This window comes from Coregonus clupeaformis, chromosome 28 (assembly GCF_020615455.1).
Source record: "Coregonus clupeaformis isolate EN_2021a chromosome 28, ASM2061545v1, whole genome shotgun sequence".
In the NCBI taxonomy this organism is placed as follows: Eukaryota; Metazoa; Chordata; class Actinopteri; order Salmoniformes; family Salmonidae; genus Coregonus; species Coregonus clupeaformis.
The window spans coordinates 29,972,019-29,995,413 of record NC_059219.1 but is presented as its reverse complement, the minus strand read 5'-3'; the positions used below and the strand labels follow the sequence as shown (position 1 = coordinate 29,995,413).

General features: G+C 45.7%; 3 protein-coding genes across 6 annotated transcripts in view; 1 reads left to right on the top strand and 2 right to left on the bottom strand.

The window, feature by feature from the left end:
* Positions 1-14,393, bottom strand: part of LOC121557848 (tubby protein homolog) — a 41,507-nt gene extending 27,114 nt beyond the window's left edge. Inside the window, exon 1 of the mRNA XM_041871316.2 lies at positions 14,289-14,393. Coding sequence (XP_041727250.1) covers positions 14,289-14,308 — 20 coding nt within the window. The 5' untranslated portion in view covers positions 14,309-14,393. The remainder of the gene's footprint in view (positions 1-14,288) is intronic.
* Positions 14,394-16,342: 1,949 nt separating this feature from the next.
* On the bottom strand, positions 16,343-17,933 carry LOC121557837. Its single transcript, XM_041871305.2, has 3 exons — positions 17,819-17,933; positions 17,401-17,603; positions 16,343-17,234 (listed from the first exon to the last, which is right to left on the bottom strand). Exons 2-3 carry the CDS (start codon positions 17,581-17,583, stop codon positions 16,458-16,460), a joined length of 960 nt encoding a protein of 319 aa, XP_041727239.1. The 5' UTR covers positions 17,584-17,603; positions 17,819-17,933; the 3' UTR covers positions 16,343-16,457.
* A 125-nt stretch (positions 17,934-18,058) lies between these two features.
* LOC121557838 (forkhead box protein M1-like) lies at positions 18,059-23,076 on the top strand. Of its 4 annotated transcripts, none has more exons than XM_045208849.1 (9): positions 18,059-18,208; positions 18,951-19,448; positions 19,562-19,710; positions 19,946-20,140; positions 20,330-20,458; positions 20,638-20,694; positions 21,000-21,051; positions 21,178-21,347; positions 21,454-23,076. In XM_045208849.1, the coding sequence occupies exons 2-9, from the start codon at positions 18,995-18,997 to the stop codon at positions 22,258-22,260; spliced, it is 2,013 nt and encodes a 670-aa protein (XP_045064784.1). In that variant the 5' UTR covers positions 18,059-18,208; positions 18,951-18,994; the 3' UTR covers positions 22,261-23,076. The 4 variants fall into 4 exon arrangements, with proteins under 4 accessions (XP_045064784.1, XP_045064787.1, XP_045064785.1 ...); XM_045208850.1 differs by lacking the exon at positions 18,059-18,208 and adding an exon at positions 18,476-18,659; XM_045208851.1 differs by lacking the exon at positions 18,059-18,208 and adding an exon at positions 18,668-18,778.
* The last annotated feature ends 319 nt before the right edge of the window (positions 23,077-23,395 follow it).

The window sequence follows — 23,395 nt, the reverse complement described above, 5'->3', positions numbered from 1 at the left end:
CCACTACAACCCTGCTACCCTGCAGCCTGAAGGGAGTCCCACCCCCGGGAGTGACAGCACCACACAGCTGAGTGTGAGGTCTCTGAGTAGCAGCCGTTGCCATGACGCCACACTGGAGGCTAGCCTCTGAACACAACACAGCACAGTGAACGCACAGGGATTTGTTAGGGGAGTCTAAATGTGGTGTGAGTTCATGCCAAGACAAAATACCTGGCATGAAATCCCTAAGCTTGGTCCTCTGGCTTAGGTACATGTCTCAGTTTCAAAGATGTGTCAGCTACATGCTAAAGCTGGACATGACTGTATCAGAAAATGTTTTCTGCTGATTGGGTCTCTAATATATAAAGATGCTTTCAGCAGAATTCCACAGACGTCATTTCCTCTTACTTAGAGGGAGATATTGCACATATCAAAACCGCAGACCTTTGACACAAACTGAACGTAACACTATTGGGAAGGTTTACATTTTGTGTGCTTTAGCCTAACCACAGTATCTTAAGTAAAATATTCCAACACTTTTATTTTGACAGAAAATGCCAGAACATGGAATGTGCTTAGTCATAGTAAAATGAACCAAACTGTTTATTGTCAATGTGAAACCACCGTTTTCTGCCTTTCTACATAGGCTATCCTTATATGCTCCTTGAATCCTTGAAGTATAAACAAACAACCCTCTCATTGCTAAAACTGGCAGGACGTGGGGCACCTTGGTCCTGTTGCTAGGAGACCACAGGACCTTTAAGTCATATTGTCTTCTGTTAGTGTATGTGTGTGCCAGCGAAGGGAAAATGGCATTCTCCTCAGCTGAGGGAAATCTGGGGAATGATTCACCTGGGAGTAATTAAACATTGTCAAAACAAATGATGGAAACAAGCGCTGTTTGTCGACTGATAAGCACTCGAAGCACCGCCTTATGTCCATATAACCAATGATGAAAACCCAAAGACCGGAACTACTGAAGCTCGTTATCTCATGCATCCAATTCAGTCACAGCAGATTCTTCGATCTACACGCAGAATGGAGATTAGGTAGGCCAAGGCTACAAATGGAGTAGCCTACATGATACAGTTGAGAACTAGCCTACCTATTGCAAATACCAGATTTGTTTTCTCTGTCTGTCAGTCCCTGACTCAACTGGGTGGATTGTCCAAGCCACTGCTGAGCCATGTGTTTGGAATGCATGTCTGGCAGACATATCAGTATGGATGACGGATCACCACCTCAAGCTGAACCTTGGCAAGACGGAGCTGCTCTTCCTCCCGGGGAAGGACTGCCCGTTCCATGATCTCGCCATCACGGTTGACAACTCCGTTGTGTCCTCCTCCCAGAGTGCGAAGAGCCTTGGCGTGACCCTGGACAACACCCTGTCGTTCTCCGCTAACATCAAGGCGGTGACCCGATCCTGCAGGTTCATGCTCTACAACATTCGGAGAGTACGACCCTGCCTTACACAGGAAGCGGCACAGGTCCTAATCCAGGCACTTGTCATCTCCCGTCTGGATTACTGCAACTCGCTGTTGGCTGGGCTCCCTGCCTGTGCCATTAAACCCCTACAACTCATCCAGAATGCCGCAGCCCGTCTGGTGTTCAACCTTCCCAAGTTCTCTCACGTCACCCCGCTCCTCCGCACACTCCACTGGCTTCCAGTTGAAGCTCGCATCTGTTACAAGACCATGGTGCTTGCCTATGGAGCTGTGAGGGGAACGGCACCTCCGTACCTTCAGGCTCTGATCAGTCCCTACACCCAAACGAGGGCATTGCGTTCATCCACCTCTGGCCTGCTGGCTCCCCTTCCTCTGCGGAAGCATAGTTCCCGCTCAGCCCAGTCAAAACTGTTCGCTGCTCTGGCACCCCAATGGTGGAACAAGCTCCCTAACGACGCCAGGACAGCGGAGTCACTCACCACCTTCCGGAGACATTTGAAACCCCACCTCTTTAAGGAATACCTGGGATAGGATAAAGTAATCCTTCTACCCCCCCCCCCCCCTAAAAAAAATGTTTTAATAAAAATTAACATTTTTTATTTATTTAAATATATAATAAAAATCATAAATAAAATGAATAAATTAATAAAGAGAAAATAAAAAAATAAAAAAAATACAAATTGTAAAGTGGTGATCCCACTGGCTATAGGGTGAATGCACCAATTTGTAAGTCGCTCTGGATAAGAGCGTCTGCTAAATGACGTAAATGTAAATGTAAATGAATGTGCTGGAAAACAGGAAGTAAATTGCACCTCATTTTCACCCCTGTTGAAACAGCTTTCTCACCCACACGTCTTGTACAGTTAGATACTTGAGGTCCAGGTGGTTTGTTATAGGCCTGCCGAGCCATCGTGACATAGGGATACAACAACCACACCTTTATGGAACATGAATTATTGTAAAAGCTTTATTTAAGCTGAAGACACATTGTATTAAGCCAGGAACAATTTTCCTACAGTAGACTGCATGGTAACTGATTTTGAGTGAGACTGAGTGCATGATTATCTTTGATCATTGATCATGTGCACTCTACCTTACAGACACCCTGATTTTCATTTGTCCATCCATGCGCTTGCTCAGTACAGTTTCATGTGCTGTATTTTTCCCTCTACTCTGAGGTGTGTGGTATCAGCCTCTGATGCTGCTGTGATGAGGTCACTTTCAACCTCTCTGTTCAGCTCTTAAAACAGACGCTCGCATCCTCTGCCAATTGAGTCACCCAAGCATGAAACCCACAGCAGAGAGAGAAGAGAGCCTCAGTAGCCTACTCACTGTCTATGCCCTTCCACAGAAAGAGAGGGATAGGCTGCTGGAAAGGGCTTGAGAGATAGGTGAGATGTTTTACATGCCAGGATTTAAAACTCCCTTGTTTCCTCTCTGAATAGACCTTGCAGCTGTGCCATCTGTGTGCATGACTGCTGGACACAAACAAACAGTGTCTGGGTTTGGACATGGTGGCGAACCTGGAATGTTGTTTATGCCTGCCAAACCCCAGGCTCTGGGTTTCCGTTAGCCGGTAAATGACGGCTTTCGGCCCCAAATAAAAGAAAATGAAAAGCCAATAAATACAATTGTTACCGGGCAAATTGTCCGGAAATGTTTTTGAATAATCTATTGCAAAATAATGCTTTTTATTTATTGATGGAGATACCAGTCGATGTACTCCAACTTCAAAGGCAAATATACTTCAAAGGCTAATAAATCCTCAAGCTGCTGGGACAGTAGTGTCAGTGTGTTTCTATAATAAATCATCAAGCTGCTGGGACAGTAGTGTCAGTGTGTTTCTATAATAAATCATCAAGCTGCTGGGACAGTAGTGTCAGTGTGTTTCTATAATAAATCATCAAGCTGCTGGGACAGTAGTGTCAGTGTGTTTCTATAATAAATCATCAAGCTGCTGGGACAGTAGTGTCAGTGTGTTTCTATAATAAATCATCAAGCTGCTGGGACAGTAGTGTCAGTGTGTTTCTATAATAAATCATCAAGCTGCTGGGACAGTAGTGTCAGTGTGTTTCTATAATAAATCCTCAAGCTGCTGGGACAGTAGTGTCAGTGTGTTTCTATAATAAATCATCAAGCTGCTGGGACTGTAACGATCCCGGCAGTCTGAGTCGGGTCCTGTCTGTGGACTAGTGTTTTGTGTTCGTAGTCTCCAGTTTCCCGAGGGTTCGGGAACGCTCCGGGGAGCTCTCTGGTTTTCCGCACCTGCATCCCGTCAGCAATCTGCACACCTGGCCCTCATCATCACCCTTTTTAGGCTCTGGCCAAACATCCAGTTCCTGCCGGATCGTTAGCCATGAACAGTAGGTGTTCTGTGTATCAGTTTAGAGTTTCTAGCGTGAGTTTTGTTGTTTTGTACTTTGTTGAGTTTTTGTGTCCTTACCTCCGTTTTTGTTCCACCTGCAGTCACACGTCCGGAACCTTCACCCCACCTCTGCCTGATGGTCGGCGGCTGCCGAGCCATCACTGGACCTAGTGCTGCACCCCCAACTACTCATCCACGCCGCCCGCTCTGTCCCTGGATTATTCTGCACCTTTTGGTTGTTTCTAAATAAACCCTCACCTTCGTTCAACTCTCCTTGTCCTGGTCTGCTTCTGGGTTCTGGCTGAGGGAACTGTGACAGAACGATCCGGCCAAATATGAACCCAGCGGACCTGGACTCTGTTCGCCATGCCATTACCCAGCAGGAGAAGATGTTGGGCCATCATAGCATGGTACTACAGGAGATCGCGTTGTCAGTTCGGAACCTTTCTACCGGCCTGACGGAGGTCCAGAACCAACGCCAGTGTCCGGTGGAGGACCCACTACCGGTTTCACCCATCTCGCCTGCCGCTTCTGAAGTTGTGTCCCTCCGTGAGCCCAAGGTTCCGACGCCGGAGAAATATGAGGGGGAGCTGGGAAGATGCCGTTCCTTCCTTATGCAGTGTGGATTAGTGTTCGATCTACAGCCCTACTCTTATGCCACTGACAAGGCTAGGATAGCCTTTTTGATTGAGTTGCTGCGTGGTCGAGCGCTGGAGTGGGCTTCAGCCGTTTGGGAACGACAGGATCCCTGCATGGCTTCATACCAGGGGTTCACGGCCGAGATGAGGAAGCTCTTCGACCATTCCGTCCGAGGGAGGGGACGCAGCTAGGCGTCTGTTTTCTCTTCACCAAGGAACTCGCAGCGTGGGCCGACTTCGTGATCGAGTTCAAGACGTTGGCTGTGGAGAGTGGGTGGAACGAGGAGTCTTTGCAAGCGGCCTTTTACCAGGGCCTGTCGGAGCAGCTCAAGGATGAGTTGATCTCCTATCCGGAGCCTAGTGACCTGGACAGCTTGGTAGCCTTGTCTATTCGGGTGGATAATCGAGTCCGAGAGCGAAGGAGGGAGAAGCAATGGGGGTCCGTCCAATCGATCAGCTTCTCAGTTCCCAGTCGGGTCGGGTGGTGGACCAGAACACGTCGATCATTCTCCACCACTAAGGATTAGTGGAGAGGACCTCTCTCCCGATTCTGAACCCATGCAAGTGGGGCGGCACGGGTTAACCAAGGGAGGAGCGTCAACATAGACGTAAGACCAACTGCTGCCTCTACTGTGGTCGCTCGGGACATTACATCTCCACTTGTTCCGGCGGTCGTCCAAACTGCCCGGCTCGCTAAAGTTGGGAGGACTTTTAGCGAGCCAGTTTCAACCTCTCAGTACCTCTGTCAGACCCCGCTTCCCGGCTACCCTTGTGAACAGGAATCAGAGCTTAGCGCTTAACGCTTTTATCGATTCAGGTGCCGATGGAAGCTTTCTTGATGCCGAGTTGGTGGAACAGCTGGGGCTTTCCAAGGAGCAATTGCCGGAAGCCATTGAAGCGACCACTCTGAACGGCAGTAGTCTGGCACGTATCACGATGAGGACTGAACCGGTTAAGATGCGGTTGTCGGGGAATCATTCTGAGATGATTTCATTTTTCATTCTGCCGTCTTCCCATGTTCCTCTGGTCCTTGGATACCCCTGGCTGAAGGAACACAATCCCACGTTCGATTGGGTGACGGGCAAGGTAACGAGTTGGAGCCTTGATTGTCATGCTAACTGTCTCAAGACTGCCTGCCCCCATTCGGTTCCCAGTCAGGTGATTGAGGCTAAACCCCCAGATTTGTCCCTGGTTCCCGAGACATATCACGATTTGGGGAAGTTTTCAGTAAGCAGAAGGCTCTGTCACTTCCTCCCCACCGACCATATGATTGTGCCATCAACCTGGTTCCTGGAGCTGTCTACCCCAAGGGAAGGTTATACAGTATCTCCCGACCTGAACGTGAGGCGTTGGAGACCTACATCAAGGAGTCCCTAGCTGCTGGTCTCGTTCGTCCCTCGTCATCACCCCTGGGGGCAGGATTCTTCTTTGTGGGAAAGAAGGATGGCTCTCTTCGACCGTGTATTGATTATCGGGGGTTGAATGACATCACGGTCAAGAACAAGTATCCCCTGCCCTTGATGAGTTCTGCCTTCGACTCCTTACAGGGTGCTACGGTGTTCACCAAGCTAGACCTACGCAATGCGTATCACCTGGTCCGGATCAGAGAGGGGGACGAGTGGTTGACGGGTTTCAATACACCGATGGGTCACTTCGAGTATCAGGTGATGCCGTTTGGACTGACCAATGCTCCAGCGGTATTCCAGAGTATGGTGAACGACGTCCTGAGAGATATGATCGGTCTCTTCGTGTTTGTTTACCTGGATGACATTCGGATCTTCTCGAAGGAACCTTCCGACCACGTCCAGCATGTCCGGCAGGTTCTGCAGCGATTGTTGGAGAATCGCCTGTTCGTGAAGGCCGAGAAGTGCGAGTTTCACGCCCACACTACATCCTTTCTCGGGTACATCATCTCCAGGGGTGAGATTAGGATGGATCAGGAGAAGGTTAGAGCGGTTCTGGAATGGGCCCAGCCCGGTACGAGATTGCAACTCCAGAGATTTTTGGGGTTTGCGAATTTCTACCGCAGATTCATCCCGGGATTACAGCCGTGTGGCCGCTCCATTAACTGCCTTGACTTCCAGTATCAGGACCTTCAAGTGGAATCCGGAGGCGGATCGAGCGTTTCTGGATTTGAAGAGGCGATTCACCAACGCACCGATTCTCTCTCAACCGGACACGGCCCGTCAGTTTGCCGTTGAAGTGGGCCCGCGTCTGATGTGGGAGTTGGCGCCATCCTGTCGCAGCGATGCTCCACGGACAGTAAACTCCATCCCTGCGCCTACTACTCTCGTCGCCTTTCGCCTGCAGAGAGGAATTACGATGTGGGTAACCGGGAGCTTCTCGCGGTGAAACTTGCCTTGGAGGAGTGGCGTCACTGGTTGGAGGGGGCGGAGCAACCGTTTTTGTCTGGACTGACCACAAGAATCTTGCTTACGTGCAATCGGCTAAACGTCTCAACTCCCGTCAGGCCAGGTGGGCGTTGTTTTCGGACGATTCAAGTTTGCCCTGACGTTCCGACCTGGATCTAAGAACGGCAAGGCGGACGCCTTGTCCCGGATGTTCTCCAAGACGGAGGAGAGTGGGTCCAAGACCGAGACTATTCTCCCCCGGAACTGCGTCGTGGGAGCAGTTATGTGGAAGATTGAGGAGGAGGTGCTGGCGGCCCTTCGGACTCAGCCCGGTCCCGGTAACGGTCCACCCGGTCGGTTGTTTGTGCCTGAGTCGGTTCGTCCTGCTGTCCTCAAATGGTCCCACGCCAGCAAGATGGCTTGTCACCCTGGCGTGGCTCGGACTATGGCGTTTCTTCGCAGACGTTTTGGTGGCCTGCCATGGCCGAGGATACTCGGGGTTTTGTTGCTGCCTGTCCAGTGTGTGCGCAGAATAAGAGTACCAATCGGCCCAGCGCTGGACTACTTCACCCCCTTCCTATTCCCCGGCGTCCATGGTCGCATCTGGCCCTGGACTTCGTCACGGGGTTGCCCGGCTTCTGAGGGGAACACGGTCGTTCTGACTATCGTGGACAGATTCAGCAAGTTCGCCCACTTTGTGCCTATTGCCAAGCTTCCCTCTGCCTCGGAGACGTCCGAGATCCTGGTTAGGGAGGTTTTCAGGGTCCACGGTTTGCCCAGTGATATCGTTTCCGACCGTGGCCCTCAGTTTACCTCTGCTGTCTGGAAGTCCTTCTGTTTGGCCATTGGAGCTACAGTCAGTCTCACATCTGGTTTTCACCCCCAATCCAATGGTCAGGCGGAGAGAGCCAACCAGAAGATGGAATCCACGCTACGCTGTCTGGTCTCTTCCAACCCCACCTCCTGGGCCTCTCAGTTGCCTTGGGTTGAGTATGCCCACAATACTCTCCCTACATCTGCCACTGGGATGTCTCCCTTCCAGTGCCTGTATGGCTACCAACCTCCCCTGTTCCCTTCTCAGGAGAAGGAGCTATCAGTGCCTTCTGTTCAGGCTCATATTCGTCGTTGCCACCGGACCTGGCATCGGGCCAGAAAGGCACTCCTTAGAGGTTCGGATCGGTATCAGCTCCAGGCGAATCGTCGCCGGATCCCCGCTCCCACCTATACCATCGGAGATAGGGTTTGGTTGGCCACACGGGATCTTCCGTTACGGACTGAGTCTAGGAAGTTGTTACCGAAGTTCATTGGTCCGTTTGTGGTGGAGAAGGTGATCAATCCGGTGGCAGTTCGACTCAAACTACCGAGGACGCTCAGAGTCCATCCCACCTTTCATGTCTCCTGCCTCAAGCCTGTCTTCCTCAGTCCTCTGTTGCCTCCTCCGCCTCCCTCCTCCTCCTCCTCGGATGATCGGAGGTGGTCCTGCCTACACGGTGCGTCGCATCATGGATTCCAGACGGCGGGGCCGGGGTTTCCAGTATCTCGTGGACTGGGAGGGGTATGGTCCTGAAGAGAGGAGCTGGATTCCGCGGCGACAGGTCCTAGATGCTGACCTCATCAGGGATTTCTACCGCCTCCATCCTGGCGCTCCGGGAGGTCCGCCCGGTGGCGTTCGTCGGAGGGGGGGTACTGTAACGATCCCGGCAGTCTGAGTCGGGTCCTGTCTGTGGACTAGTGTTTTGTGTTCGTAGTCTCCAGTTTCCCGAGGGTTCGGGAACGCTCCGGGGAGCTCTCTGGTTTTCCGCACCTGCATCCCGTCAGCAATCTGCACACCTGGCCCTCATCATCACCCTTTTTAGGCTCTGGCCAAACATCCAGTTCCTGCCGGATCGTTAGCCATGAACAGTAGGTGTTCTGTGTATCAGTTTAGAGTTTCTAGCGTGAGTTTTGTTGTTTTGTACTTTGTTGAGTTTTTGTGTCCTTACCTCCGTTTTTGTTCCACCTGCAGTCACACGTCCGGAACCTTCACCCCACCTCTGCCTGATGGTCGGCGGCTGCCGAGCCATCACTGGACCTAGTGCTGCACCCCCAACTACTCATCCACGCCGCCCGCTCTGTCCCTGGATTATTCTGCACCTTTTGGTTGTTTCTAAATAAACCCTCACCTTCGTTCAACTCTCCTTGTCCTGGTCTGCTTCTGGGTTCTGGCTGAGGGAACTGTGACAGGGACAGTAGTGTCAGTGTGTTTCTATAATAAATCATCAAGCTGCTGGGACAGTAGTGTCAGTGTGTTTCTATAATAAATCATCAAGCTGCTGGGACAGTAGTGTCAGTGTGTTTCTATAATAAATCATCAAGCTGCTGGGACAGTAGTGTCAGTGTGTTTCTATAATAAATCATCAAGCTGCTGGGACAGTAGTGTCAGTGTGTTTCTATAATAAATCATCAAGCTGCTGGGACAGTAGTGTCAGTGTGTTTCTATAATAAATCATCAAGCTGCTGGGACATTAGTGTCAGTGTGTTTCTATAATAAATCATCAAGCTGCTGGGACAGTAGTGTCAGTGTGTTTCTATAATAAATCATCAAGCTGCTGGGACAGTAGTGTCAGTGTGTTTCTATAATAAATCATCAAGCTGCTGGGACAGTAGTGTCAGTGTGTTTCTATAATAAATCATCAAGCTGCTGGGACAGTAGTGTCAGTGTGTTTCTATAATAAATCATCAAGCTGCTGGGACAGTAGTGTCAGTGTGTTTCTATAATAAATCCTCAAGCTGCTGGGACAGTAGTGTCAGTGTGTTTCTATAATAAATCCTCAAGCTGCTGGGACAGTAGTGTCAGTGTGTTTCTATAATAAATCCTCAAGCTGCTGGGACAGTAGTGTCAGTGTGTTTCTATAATAAATCATCAAGCTGCTGGGACAGTAGTGTCAGTGTGTTTCTATAATAAATCATCAAGCTGCTGGGACAGTAGTGTCAGTGTGTTTCTATAATAAATCCTCAAGCTGCTGGGACAGTAGTGTTGGTTGTGTTTATATTTTAACTCAAGTTAAAGGCGCGAGGTCCTCACAAGGGACTTCAGCTAAGTGTACCCCTACTGGGCAAAATTGGCGAAGATTGTGTTGATTATCCCTGTTTCCAGAGTGCCCGTCGAGAGAGGATTGTTGCTCCAAATCAGAGTAAAGACGGCCTTAAGAACGCACCTTCTTGAGGACAAAGTAACGAGGCTGATGTGCATCAAGCTGCTCCAAGGAGTTGGACAGTTTTGACTTCCCAACAGCAACGGCTCACTTTGAGCAGGCCAAGGTCTGCCGCAAACGCAAGTAAATTAGAGGCAAATTATTGTGTTTGTCAGGCCCGGTCCTAGCAGTTCTGCTGCTTCCCTAGGCAAGATCAACATGTATAGTAGGTCAGGCCTATATAGATTTGGAATGGATTGATAGACTAGAGTAGAGTGATGATGTGTATCATACACTATTTGTGCATTTCAGTTGAGCTTATTCAGTAGCACTTTGAAACGAAACATTGAGCTTTGGAAAGAAGTGCTTTTATAAATGCATGGCGCAGGCCTCGTTTCACAGGAGAATTGTAAAATAAGCCTTCTCTCAATGAACCAGCCTTAACTCATTTTGTTTATTTACATATCGAATTTGATTGTCCAACATCAGTTTGATAATTTGTTCATTTTGTGGCCGCCTAGAATGGCCTCTTTTCACTGCTGTGGTGCTGAATGGCAGCTGGAATAGGGAGTGAGGCGGGCCGGCTCTGGTGTCAATAGACAGCCATGTTTTGTTATTAGGCCTAATTAAAATGTTCATGCATTGGCTAAATTAAATTAGAGGCCTAGATTGTATTTGAAACCAGCTGTGGTTTGTTATTTATTAATTAAAATGTTCATACAAATAGCCTATAGGACAGGTCGTTCGCAAAATATATTATACAAATATTATATTACTGTGTAGGCGACTTGTTAATCTAGTCTAAAGAAATATATAAAAAAAAGAATGATATTCATTTATGATTTATAGCAGCGATGTAGACCCAATGGGAAATGTTTTGCTTTTCGATAAAACCTTTCATGTTGGTATAAGAACATCATTGTACTTTATTTTATTATAACTTTACAGGCTAATTTCTATTCTGCTAAGATTAATTACAATAATCTAAATGTGCGTTTGAGCGCCATGGGATGACTCCCTAATATGTTACGCACCCAATGCATATGGATGTCCGGTAAATTAAAATCTTGCCGTTCACGTTGTCTGGCGCCAAATTTTCCTGACGGAAACCCTGCCCCGGCTATATGTCTGTTCCTCACACTAATCCTCCACACACATCCTCTGAAAGACTACATATGCACATAGTTCCTAGTTCCCATCACAATGACGTCACCTCACTGTAGGACAACTTCCCTGCTCTTAGCCCCTAGCTATAACCTACTGATGGCCTGGGGTCTAACTTTCTAAAAAGAGAAAGAAAGATAAAACAGACATCCTTGAAGAGACTTTGAAACACTGCAGTCAATTCTGTTTATTTTTTCTGACTACCCATGGTTTTGTTCCTGCCTTCATAGTGCGGCGTGCCTACCCATTTTGAAGTGCTCCTTGAACTACAACAGTACATGGTGTGGAACTCAAGCAGATTACATCAAATAATCACAGTCCACATTTGAACAGGAAAGGGTGGGAACTGCTCTCTGATTTTAATCTCCTCTCAGGGTAAAAATGGACCTATGGATTTCTCTCTCTGCAGAGCTTACGGTAACCTCCTACGCACACAGCAACGTGCTCTGCTCTCAGGGCACCTCTGGTCAGCACAGTCCTAATGCACAGACATCAAACAGACATCAATAGGAGTGCTGACGGACCATAGGGAGAGTTGATTTCCCTCAGACAAGCCATTACATTAAGCCCAGTGCCCTCAGTTCTGAAACTGATTGAGAAGCTTTAGTGTAGGAGGAGACAGGGAGAGGCATGCTCCAACATGTCATGTCAGTGTTTCCCCTATATTCATAAAACGTTTTCAGTGTAAACTTAAAACGACTAAAAACAGATATAAAGTATGTAGAAAAGATAATGAGGCTATATATTTTTAAATAAGATCATCTTTGAGAACTAGCATGGGGCCCCCATTGATTTTGTTATAATGTTTGAGTCACTCAGATAGCATTTGAACACAGCATAAGCCATGGCAAAATATATAGAATTGCAGGAAATTTGCCTGTCCAGTGTTTCCAGATTAATATGAAATATGACCTATAATTAATTACAATATGAGTACAATTGTTTTCCTTCCAAAAATGTTTAATTAAGTATGCACAGCAGCTTTTCTGTGTTGGAATGGTTTGGGCGTACCCCAACAACAGAATGGTGTGGGCGTATACCGGTCATTAAAAATATTAATACGAGTAGACCACTGATTGGCCAGCTCATTTTTTTAAACGGTCTGTTTGAGATACAAGTTTGAGGTGGAGTTTTTGATGTGTTTTTTCTCCAATTTATGCTTTGGCCACAAATATGAGTATAGGACGAGTCAACAACATTATTTGGGTATGAGTTAACAGAACATAAACTTTTTAAAGTTAGATTTTCACTGGCCAGTTACTTTAAAACGGTAAATGTTATCTCATCCCCATGGCAAAGTGTGTAGAATTGTAGGAAATTTGCTTTAAAACTGCAACATTTCGTCTCAGCATCCAAGAGGGCCTCTAAAATGTTAGGTGGAAATCCTAGAAGAAACACTGCATGTCTTGTGTCAACATGTTTGCCTATTAATTTTCCTGAGTCATTTTCCAGTGTGCATTGATGTCACAAAGGGAATAGCCAATAATATTGTTTGTTGTGGGTGCAATGGTAATGCAACATTCGTGGGCACGCTTTAAAAACCAAAGACTGTGAAATTCTCTATTGCCTCCAGATAGTCACATAACATTCAGCCATCCTACATTCCAACCCACAATCATATCGGGGGTGGAATGTCATTATTTTGACCAGGAATGCACAGCATAAGGAAAACGTTTGCTAGTGCAATAAACAGTAAGAATCCCTAAATGAAATTCAATTTCACAGGGTGAAATGAGGTTGCAAAAGCAATGCATGGGATTTCACTTGTGGGTGCTAGCATAACACCCTTAGCTGATCAAAATAACATTGTTTGTGTCTTAATAACAGGGTCATAAACTTTATACTGTTTATGACCCAGTTACTATGACACAAACAATGTTCTTTTGATCAGCTAAGGGTGTTATACTAGCATCCATTTTGATGACAAACTTTCATGACTTTGTTTATGCCTGTTATGATGACGGGTTCAGATAGTGTTAAATAAGAATCGTACTCTGACTGACACATTGTCATGTGTCTATTGCCTCCATGTAGCTTATCACATAACTACCACATCATTAACCATGAACTAAAACATCCATGAACTGAACCATCCAACACCCTATTCAACATCGGATTGTCTGTCTCATGTTAGGCCTCAACACAGTTCCATACCATCACCATGCTATGATATTAGCTTGATTCACCTGCTTTTGTTAACGTTGTTCATCCTGTCACTTCTTCCGTTTGGGGAGACTTATTTGGTGGTGACCGTGCAGAGTGATGTTGCCGAGATTGCCCCCCTCATAGGCCCCAATATTGTATTTTTTAGCAAGCTGCTACAGTACCCACATTTCTGCGGTGCCGTCTCCAAGGACAATGGTGCAAGCTCCTATGACAAAGCCACAGTAACTCGAGAAATCTAGTGTAATATATGCCCCATCTGATGGCTTTCGTGACGCAATAATGTAACGTTAGCAACCCAAAATATTTAAGGCTCGAGCCTGGCCAGATGGGCTATTTATAACGTCGTTATAGCGTCGTGGATGTTCATGCAATTTGGACATATTTGCATTTTTCAGATGGAACGTTATAGCTAGCTAGCAAGTTAAAATAAAAAAAAATCCAACCCATTCCCGTTACAAAACATTAATCAAAAAGTTAACGAGCAACCCATGACGAATTGTGCGCTTTCTGTTTTACTGTTAACAAGCACGCTAGCTAGCTAGCAATCAATGTAGTTTTCCTAGCTACAATTCACTGACCAGCTCACGCTTCCTTTTCGTGATAAAACGATGCCCAAATGGTTAATGATAAGCGTTTAACTCTGCTTGATTATTGACAAGAAAAATTGAATAGCTAGCTACATTTCAAGTTGTGAAAAATATGTATTTTAGTTTGTGCTTGGTGTTATCTTCTATTGTTGATTCATCACCCTGCCTCTGCTCGTCTCTTCACGGAGCTCGCTATCTTCAGGCAATCAAGAAACGTTAACTAGCTAGGCTAACATTTGCCAAACTAGCATCATAGTCTTCTCGAGCAACAGTGCCTTCTGAAAAAGTGAAGTGACAGACTAGTCTCGCACACCACCACCAGACATACTTCACCCATCCAATTTTGACACAGCATTACTACATGATATCATGGGCAAAGAACTATATATATATATATATATATATATATATATTGCTTACCTTATGCTGTAGTAACTCATGTTTATCCACGGTTGCTATGGATCCCCAGCTGGTGGTGGCCTCCTGGTGCAGCAGACCACTTTCCTTGACACGCTTGTAGAATTGTTCCCCAGCCCTAGTTACCGCATATGACTACAACGAACTATGCTATTGGATGGCAGGTTATATAGACTTGAGTGATTGGACAGATTTCTTTGCTTCTGCATTCTATGTTACCACAAATGTAGCTAGTAAATAGACCCCTATATTTATACCAAAGATACTACAGTATTGTAAATCTCACAACGGGTACTCATTATGCATGTTCACTACCGGTCAAAAGTTTTAGAACACCTACTCATTCAAGGTTTTTTCTTTATTTTTACTATTTTCTACATTGTGAAATAATAGTGAAGACATCAAAACTATGAAATAATACATTTGGAATCATGTAGTAACCAAAAAAGTGTATTTTATATTTAAGATTCTTCAAATAGCCACCCTTTGCCTTCAGGACAGCTTTGCACACTCTTGGCATTCTCTCAACCAGCTTCACCTGGAATGCTTTTCCAACAGTCTTGAAGGAGTTCCCACATATGCTGAGCACTTGTTGGCTGCTTTTCCTTCACTCTGCGGTCCGACTCATCCCAAACCATCTCAATTTGGTTGAGGTCGGGGGATTGTGGAGGCCAGGTCATCTGATGCAGCACGCCATCACTCCTCCTTCTTGGAGAGCCTGGAGGTGTGTTGGTCATTGTCCTGTTGAAAAACAAATGATAGTCCCACTAAGTCCAAACCAGATCGGATGGCGTATCGCTGCAGAATGCTGTGGTAGCCATGCTGGTTAAGTGTGCCTTGAATTCTAAATAAATCACAGTGTCACCAGCAAAGCACCCCCACACCATAACACCTCCTTCTCCATGCTTTACGATGGGAAATACACATGCGGAGATCATCCGTTCACCCACACCACGTCTCACAAAGACACAGCGGTTGGAACCAAAAATCTCAAATTTGGACTCCAGACCAAAGGACACATTTCCACCGGTCTAATGTCCATTGCTCGTGTTTCTTGGCCCAAGCAAGTCTCTTCTTATTATTGGTGTCCTTTAGTAGGGGTTTCTTTGCAGCAATTCGACCATGAAGTCCTGATTCACACAGTCTCTTCTGAACAGTTGATGTTGAGATGTGTCTGTTACTTCATCTCTGTGAAGCATTTATTTGGGCTGCAATTTCTGAGGCTAGTAACACTAATGAACTTATCCACTGCAGCAGAGGTAACTCTGGGTCTTCCATTCCTGTGGTGGTCCTCATGAGAGCCAGTTTCATCGTAGCACTTTATGGTTTTTGCGACTGCACTTGAAGAAACTTTAAAAGTTCTTGAAATGTTCCGTATTGACTGACCTTCATGTCTTAAAGTAATGATGGACTGTTGTTTCTCTTTGCTTATTTGAGCTGTTCTTGCCATAATATGGACTTGGTCTTTTACCAAATAGGGCTATCTTCTGTATACCACCCCTACCTTGTCACAACACAACTGATTGGCTCAAACACATTAAGAAGGAAAGAAATTCCACAAATTAACATTTAAGAAGGCACACATGTTAATTGAAATGCATTCCAGGTGACCTCCTCATGAAGCTGGTTGAGAGAATGCTAAGAGTGTGCAAAGCTGTCATCAAGGCAAAGGGTGGCAATTTGAAGAATCTCAAATATAAAATATATTTTGATTTGTTTAACACTTTTTTGGTTACTACATGATTCCACGTGTTATTTCATAGTTTTGATGTCTTCACTATTATTATACAATGTAGAAAATAGTACAAATAAAGAAAAACCCTTGAATGAGTAGGTGTTCTAAAACTTTTGACAGGTAGTGTACGTTCAATTGAAAAACAACCTATATTTAAAAAAAGATTGAATGTGGACCCAGGGTACAAAGAAAACAAGAAGCTAGATAGAGCCACATCCATAACAGGCGCTGAACTACCAACTGCACATGGACAACATGCCAAGTTAACCTGAGCAGCAAAACAATTAAGAGGACTCGATAATATTATGGTCATTGCAACATATCACTTTCAATCAGTGGACCAATTTATTAATGTGGTGTTAACTACAATGTTAACTACAATTCAGTGTTAATTGCAGAACATGATAATAAAATGTCAACATTTACAGTTAAGTTGATTAGATGCTAATCAGTGCCTCGGCACTTGTAAGTTGACCTCTGTCCCTCAGCAACCTCATCAGCCCTTTCCTCCTCCTCCATGTAACCTTGACTCCATAGTCCCTCTCTGGGGTGTCTGTTGCTAAAATCTCTGAAGTCACGGTGTGTGGCGGGGTCAACGGCTGTGACACAGGCAACAGCATGCGAAGAAAGGAGATAGAGGAGGAACCACCATCATGGTGTAACTGTGGAGTCTCTACATCAGGTGGGGAGAAGACATTGTCCGTGCCAGGGGTGTGGTGTGTTACTGAGGCAGGAGTCCAAGCAGAGCATGACGCTGGGCTCGTGTCATGTCTGGCAACATTGGCAGCTGACGTTCTAAGGGGTTCCACACATCTGCTGGAGGTTGATGCTGCACCTTCAGGTGTCATCTCTGACAACCCTCTCCTCTCAGCTGTCCCTTTCCTGAGAGAAGTTCTCAGTTTTGGTGTCTCCGTTTCATCTTGGTTACTTAGGTACTCGGTACTTAGAGAACCGACCTTATGCACTTGCAAGCCCTGCTGATCCTCATTGGCCCCAACAGCAGATTCTACAGCTTTCTTTCCACGTGCATGCTTTTGATGGAGAGCTTGGGCTGTTGACCTTCTCTGAAAGGATAAGGATTGGAACTTGCAAACACTACTTTTTCTGGATAATTGAGAACTCCTGTCAAGAATGCTTGTTGCAGAGAGGCACTTCTTCCTCCCTCGCCTTCCTCTGGGTGCAGGGGGCGGTAGTTGATCAAACTGTGGACTCACCTGAAATTGAGTGACAGAGACGTGACATCTTTGAACATGTTTGTTATACATTATTTATAGTATATGGTTTGAACGGACAACGTTCAGAAGATAGTAAATAATTACATTAATAACATATGATTGATTATGATAACTTTTGATGTGTATGATGATAAACTGTGATTACCCAAGAACAACAGGCTGTGCTGCTGCTCTGTCGTTGCTCCTCAAACAGAAAAGACTTGGGATTGAGTGCGCCTCTCACTTGAGGCACGGTGTGGTATCTGGCACCATCAAGTGGTGGCTCAAAAAACAACAGAGGCGGCTTCTGTGAGTTTGGCAAATATTTTTTTCTTGTTTTACAGGGCATCAGATATCATGGCTGAGGAGCTGATGGGATAAAGAGAAGGTGAAATATAACGTGACGCAGCAAAGGAATGCAGTATGAAACAGAGTTGGCATATAAGCAACGTTATAACGCTATAGCCTATAACTTGCCTTTGGTTAACTACTAGCTAGTTAACTACAAACACAAAATAACACAACAGAGCGAAGTACCCTTCCATGAACACAGTAAGCCATGCAGCTTATATCACACGACGTACCTGGGTGTATATTGCATGCCAGAAGCAGCTAGCTATCAATGTTTTCAAGAAATAATGTCAGAATCAGAAAGGACAAACATTTGGCAATCGCTTTTCTTCGCTGTCCTTCTCCACTCTTCCTGGTTAACATAATGGTTAACGCTGATTGGTTTTCACATCCAATGGCTTCAGTCCATTGGATATGCAAAGGTCACATAACCGGAATCGCAAATACTGCGCCAAAATTCAAAATCCCATTCACTTTCACACTGAATGAAAGGAAGTGGAGATATGCCTAGTATATTACATCTACAAACTACCTGTCAACTTTAATTTCCGATTATTGTCATTGTTTAATTAAGGAGTCAAGTAACCCAGGACAAAAGCGCATTGCATCACCATAATATGAAGGTTTGTTGTTTTCAACTTGGTTAAAGTTGCTAACGTTAGCAGCTAGCTGGGAAACTAAACGCGCGACTCGCTAACTACTACAGCTAGCTAGCTAGATAACTAGCTATTAGCTAGTTCTGGGAATATTTTTTTTTACATTCTTTGGGTGTTAGCTAGCTAACTATAAACCAGTGGATTAGCAGCTAGCTAATAGCATCATGTTCTAGAAGACGGTGCGTCATAACCATAACGTTAGCTGATATTTGAAAGACTGGTATTTCTATTCTAAAATCGTTAGCTAGCTAACAATTAGCTGGCTATTTTTTATTTATTTATTGCTACAATCAAATATATTAGAGTATAGTTAGGTTAGCAAGTTACAGTACTAGAGTAACGTCAGCACAACTATGGAAAACATCAGTTCATGATGTGATCAATATCCGATATAAATTTAATTCGGCGTTGTTACCAGGTTACGCTTGCTAGCTAACGCTACTTTCATTTGCCTATCAAAAGAACCTTGGATAATTTTTGAACTAACTACTTTTGTATCGACAGTCTTGCTTGCTTAGTTGCAGCCCATCAACTCCGGTAGAAAGTTGTCATCAGCTCAGTTTAGCTATCATTTAGCCATTTATAGTTAACTAGTTCTAACCTAACCAGCGTTTTCTTCCCCTGGGAAAATGTCGTTGTGGCTGTAACGCTACATTCTAACTTTAATAATGTTACCTTCTAACTTTAACGTTACCTGTTATCTCTTCAGACATCAAGTGAAGTCAAAGGGCCAGCCTCTGTAATCTGAGCAGAATGAGACAGAGCCCAAGAAGGCCCCTGATCCTCAAGAGGAGGAAGCTGCCTTTCCAGGGAAATGAACCAGCAATTGATGAGCCCGATGGACTACGGCGCAAGGAAGCATCCACATCCAAACCCTCAGGTGGCCAGTGTTTTCCTGATGGCATCCGTATCATGGACCATCCCACTATGCCTGGCACACAAGTGGTTGTCATCCCCAAAACTGCAGACCTTCAGAGTGTAATTGGGGCCCTCACTGCCAAGGGGAAGGAGTGTGGCTCTCAAGGACCAAACAAATTCATCCTTCTAAGTGGTGGCGGCTCTATCAAGGATGGTGCAGATTCTTCCTGTCAATCTACCTATATGGGAGGTCGCAGCTCTGGTAGGAGTAGCATAGCTCTTGTCACAGAGAAAGCAACAACAATGGACTGCCTACAGGATACTAAGACTTTAACTACAATTAAACCATGTACGTTTATTTGCTTTCATGATTTTGAGTGAAATGACCCTCCACTTTTCAGGTGTTGTTTAACTGTTTGATGATGAACATTGTTGATGCGCACAGTTTTTATTATTTCACAGTGAATAGGGACCTTGATTGCAGTCCACTAGATGACAGCCTTACTAACATTCAGTGGCTTGGGAGGATGAATACAGACAGTCTTGGACCAGATCCTGCTAAGAAAGCTGCCAACAAAGAGAATCATGATGCTTGCCAACAGATTCTCCAGGTTTGTCTCCTCTTTTAGCATCTCAGTGTGATTGTCAACGGACGTACGTAAACAGTGATGCTCAAGGAGGGTGTCACCGGCGACATGTTATAATTTTATCTAGTATGTTTCAACAGTGTTGCACTCAAGTGTGATATTAGTGCTGCATGCTTGCTGCATTTGTTGAGTCTTAAAAGAGTAGTGTCTAAATGGGCCAAACAAAACCAACCTCTCTTTTGTTCTGTTTTGCACACAGTCACAAAGTGAGCGAATGGAAGCACACAGGGTTGTCAAAGACCCCTTGTCAGAGAGACCACCCTACTCATACATGGCGATGATTCAGTTTGCCATCAACAGTAAGAAGAGCAGGAGGATGACATTGAAAGAGATCTACACTTGGATTGAGGACCACTTTCCATATTTCAGAAAGGTGGCCAAGCCAGGCTGGAAGGTAAACAGCCACAATAAGCCCTTGGTCACAGATAAAGATTTTATTGGTGCCACTGTAATAGTTGAGGACAAGATCATGTTAAAATAGAAGCAGAAAAATACCCCTTAACTACCCAACAAAAACGTGTATAATTGCCAATGCCATAAGCCACATCCTCTTAGTTTGATATTGTCTATGCTCCTCTGCCAGAATTCCATCCGCCACAATCTCTCCCTGCATGACATGTTCATCCGTGAGACGACACAAGATGGCAAGGTCTCCTACTGGACCATCCGCCCAGAGGCCAATCGCTGCCTTACTCTTGACCAGGTTTACAAGGTCGGCATGTTACCCACTTTTTCTGTTCTAAGTCATATTTTGTCACCAGCCAATCACAACTCTATGGGACTCCACAACATGACAAATCCCTGCATATAACTGTCTAACTCTGCAATCTACTTTTTGATTCTTATCTTTATGATAACTCTGTCCCTTTTGACCAATTTTCCACCCCACAGACTGAGTCTGATCCAACTTCCATCTCGCCTCGGACCATGCAGGTCTATGACCAACACGTAAGATTGTTTTACCCTTTTCCTCTGGGGCAGTCGTCAGAGCAGTCAGTCAGGGAGGACAGGACATGCTTTCCATCTGCTCTTGTTTAGCTCATTAAGCTGACATTTAATTTCAGGGAAGAGATGCGAGGTGTAGGCAGAGAAAGGCAGACATCACAGGACCACCGTACATAGTCAGTAACTTCTCCTACACAGGTCTAACTGATGCTGTCTTCATATGTTGTCTTTGAGAAGACAAAGGGACCATTTAGATTAGAATAGCTGTGTTGTGAATAAGAAGTTAATGTCTCAATTGTCTCCCGCAGCAACAGAAGAGAATTGCTCCTGAAATCAAGAAAACATCTGGCGGTGCCCCTGGTGAGTGAGTGAAAGACATGGGGGGAAACAAGCAGCTGGCCGATTACCAAACCTTTGAGAGTTGGACATTATTGATGTGTAGCTGTTGCCTCATGACTTTCTTTTTTCTCTCTTACATATGTTCAGAGAGGAAGATGAAGCCCCTTCTTCCTCGTGCAGACTCCTACCTAGTCCCCATCCAGCTGCCTTTCACCCAGTCACTCTTCCTGTCCTCGTCCACACAGCTTCCTCTCTCTGCCCCCCAGCAGAAATCTAGCTCCTCAGGAGGGGGCAAGAGGGTCCGTATAGCTCCCAAGGTAAAGTCTCACCATCACCCAGACCTTTTTATTGTGAAGTGCCGGGAGGTTACTTGATTCTCTATAATTATTAAATCAATACATGTTGTGACTGTGTGTTTGGCAGGTTACGTACAGTGATGCCTCCACAGTGATGCTGTATGCTCCTCCCATTGAGGAGATGAAGGAGGAGCAGGTCTGTGTGCCCCTGACCCCCGTTACCCCTAGGGCTGTTCTGACCAACGCCAGGAGGGAAGTCAGCAGCTCCCGTCGCAAGCAGCGCCTCGTCCTACCTTCCAACGAGGAGCCCGTGCTCCTCTTCCCCGACAGCACCTTCTTCGACTCGGGCCTGGCCTCCGACGGCTCCGCGTTCCAGGACGCCGAGCTCGACCCCCGGCCGGAGCCTAACAGCCCCTGCAGGGAGTACTCTTTCAAGACCCCCGTCAAGAGCAGCCACCCAGCCTCCTCCACCCCCAGCAAGCCACCCACTGTGCTGCTAGAGCCCTGGAGGGTGACCCCGCTGGGCAAGGAGAGAGGTGGCATGCTGGACTTCAGCCCCATCCGCACCCCAGGCTCCAGCTTCACCCCGCACCACCATGACCACACCCCCTTCAGCTTCAGTAGCACTCCTTTTAAGGACCTGCCCTTGTTCAACTCCCCTTGTGAGCTGCTCACCTCGGCACGCTCCTCATCCGCGGCTGGCCCCACCGACACCTACTCCCCGGGGCCAGAGCGTCTGCAGGGCTGCTCCAGAGAGCTCCAGATCGGGGGTCCCTCCACAGCCAACCGCTCCCTTACGGAGGGCCTGGTCCTGGACACCATGAATGACAGCCTGAGCAAAATCTTAGTGGATATCAGCTTCTCTGGCCTGGAGGATGATGATCTGGGTATGGGGAACATCAGCTGGTCTCAGCTCATCCCTGAACTCAAGTAGCCACTGCCGAGCAGAGAGCGCGACCCTTTCCAAGTTCTTTGCTAGATGAGAAGGATGCCATAGTCTCATCATTACCCAAGCTGCTCACATATCGTCTTCCAATCTGTAAATGTGGGAGTTTTCTTTCTTAGGTTTTTCCTTTGTCATTGGTTGCCTTTGTCACTACTAACCTGTCTTCTTCCACTCCTTTTTTCTGTCGCTTGGTTGTGTTTCATGCCACAAGCTTAAGCTACCATATTTTTATAACAATTCACTGCCTCCCACGATAGTCTTCAAGGAACTGCTAGAGAACATAAAAGTATGTCTGAGTTGTATGTTGATGTTTGTAGCCTACATTTAATATGTATGTTTAATTTGCACATTTTGTAATATGTTTTGCTCTTTCAAATGTAAATGTAAACATAGATTCATCAAACTATCCAGTGAGACTGACACTACCATGCTAGAATATAAGACCTGGGGCCTCCTCTGAAAGTGAGCGAGTCTCCATTTGATGGGATCTCTAAAAGGACGTACAGATGACCAACCACCAATGAGAGAAATTAATCAAATGACTAACAACAAGGACTGTCTACAGCCAAAGGAGATGCCATTTTTTGATTGACCAAGTCAACACTTATTCTAGTGCACTTTTATAATTTATTCTGGGTATGACACATCAATGTCCAATCTGCTTTGTGAACTTTAAGACTGTTAGTAGTGAGTGATCAACTATGTAAAAGCATAAAGTAATATGGTGAAGTCTATATTCCTATCTTACTCCCTCTGTGTAGAAAGGAAATATTTGAATAAAGAAAATGTATGTTTGAATTGTCATTGGAAGTTTTCGGGCTAGAAGATTCAACATTTAATGCACAGTTGTTACTTTGTTATGGGAGAGGAAGACTGCATCATTTTTATATGAACAATTCTAAACAATGTATGGCTTTCTACAGTTATTCTCAGTTCCTTTGTTAGCAGTGGTGGACACATTCAGGTTAAAGTTTGAGTAGCATCCTGCCTCCTTGCTAGTGTTTAATATCATGGCATGGGATTGCTGGTGATTGACTTGGCTTCATATTTCTACAGTATTGGTGTCTTTTAAACGTTTAATGTGCCTTTTCTCTTTTTGGGTGGGTGTGCCGACTGTACAATG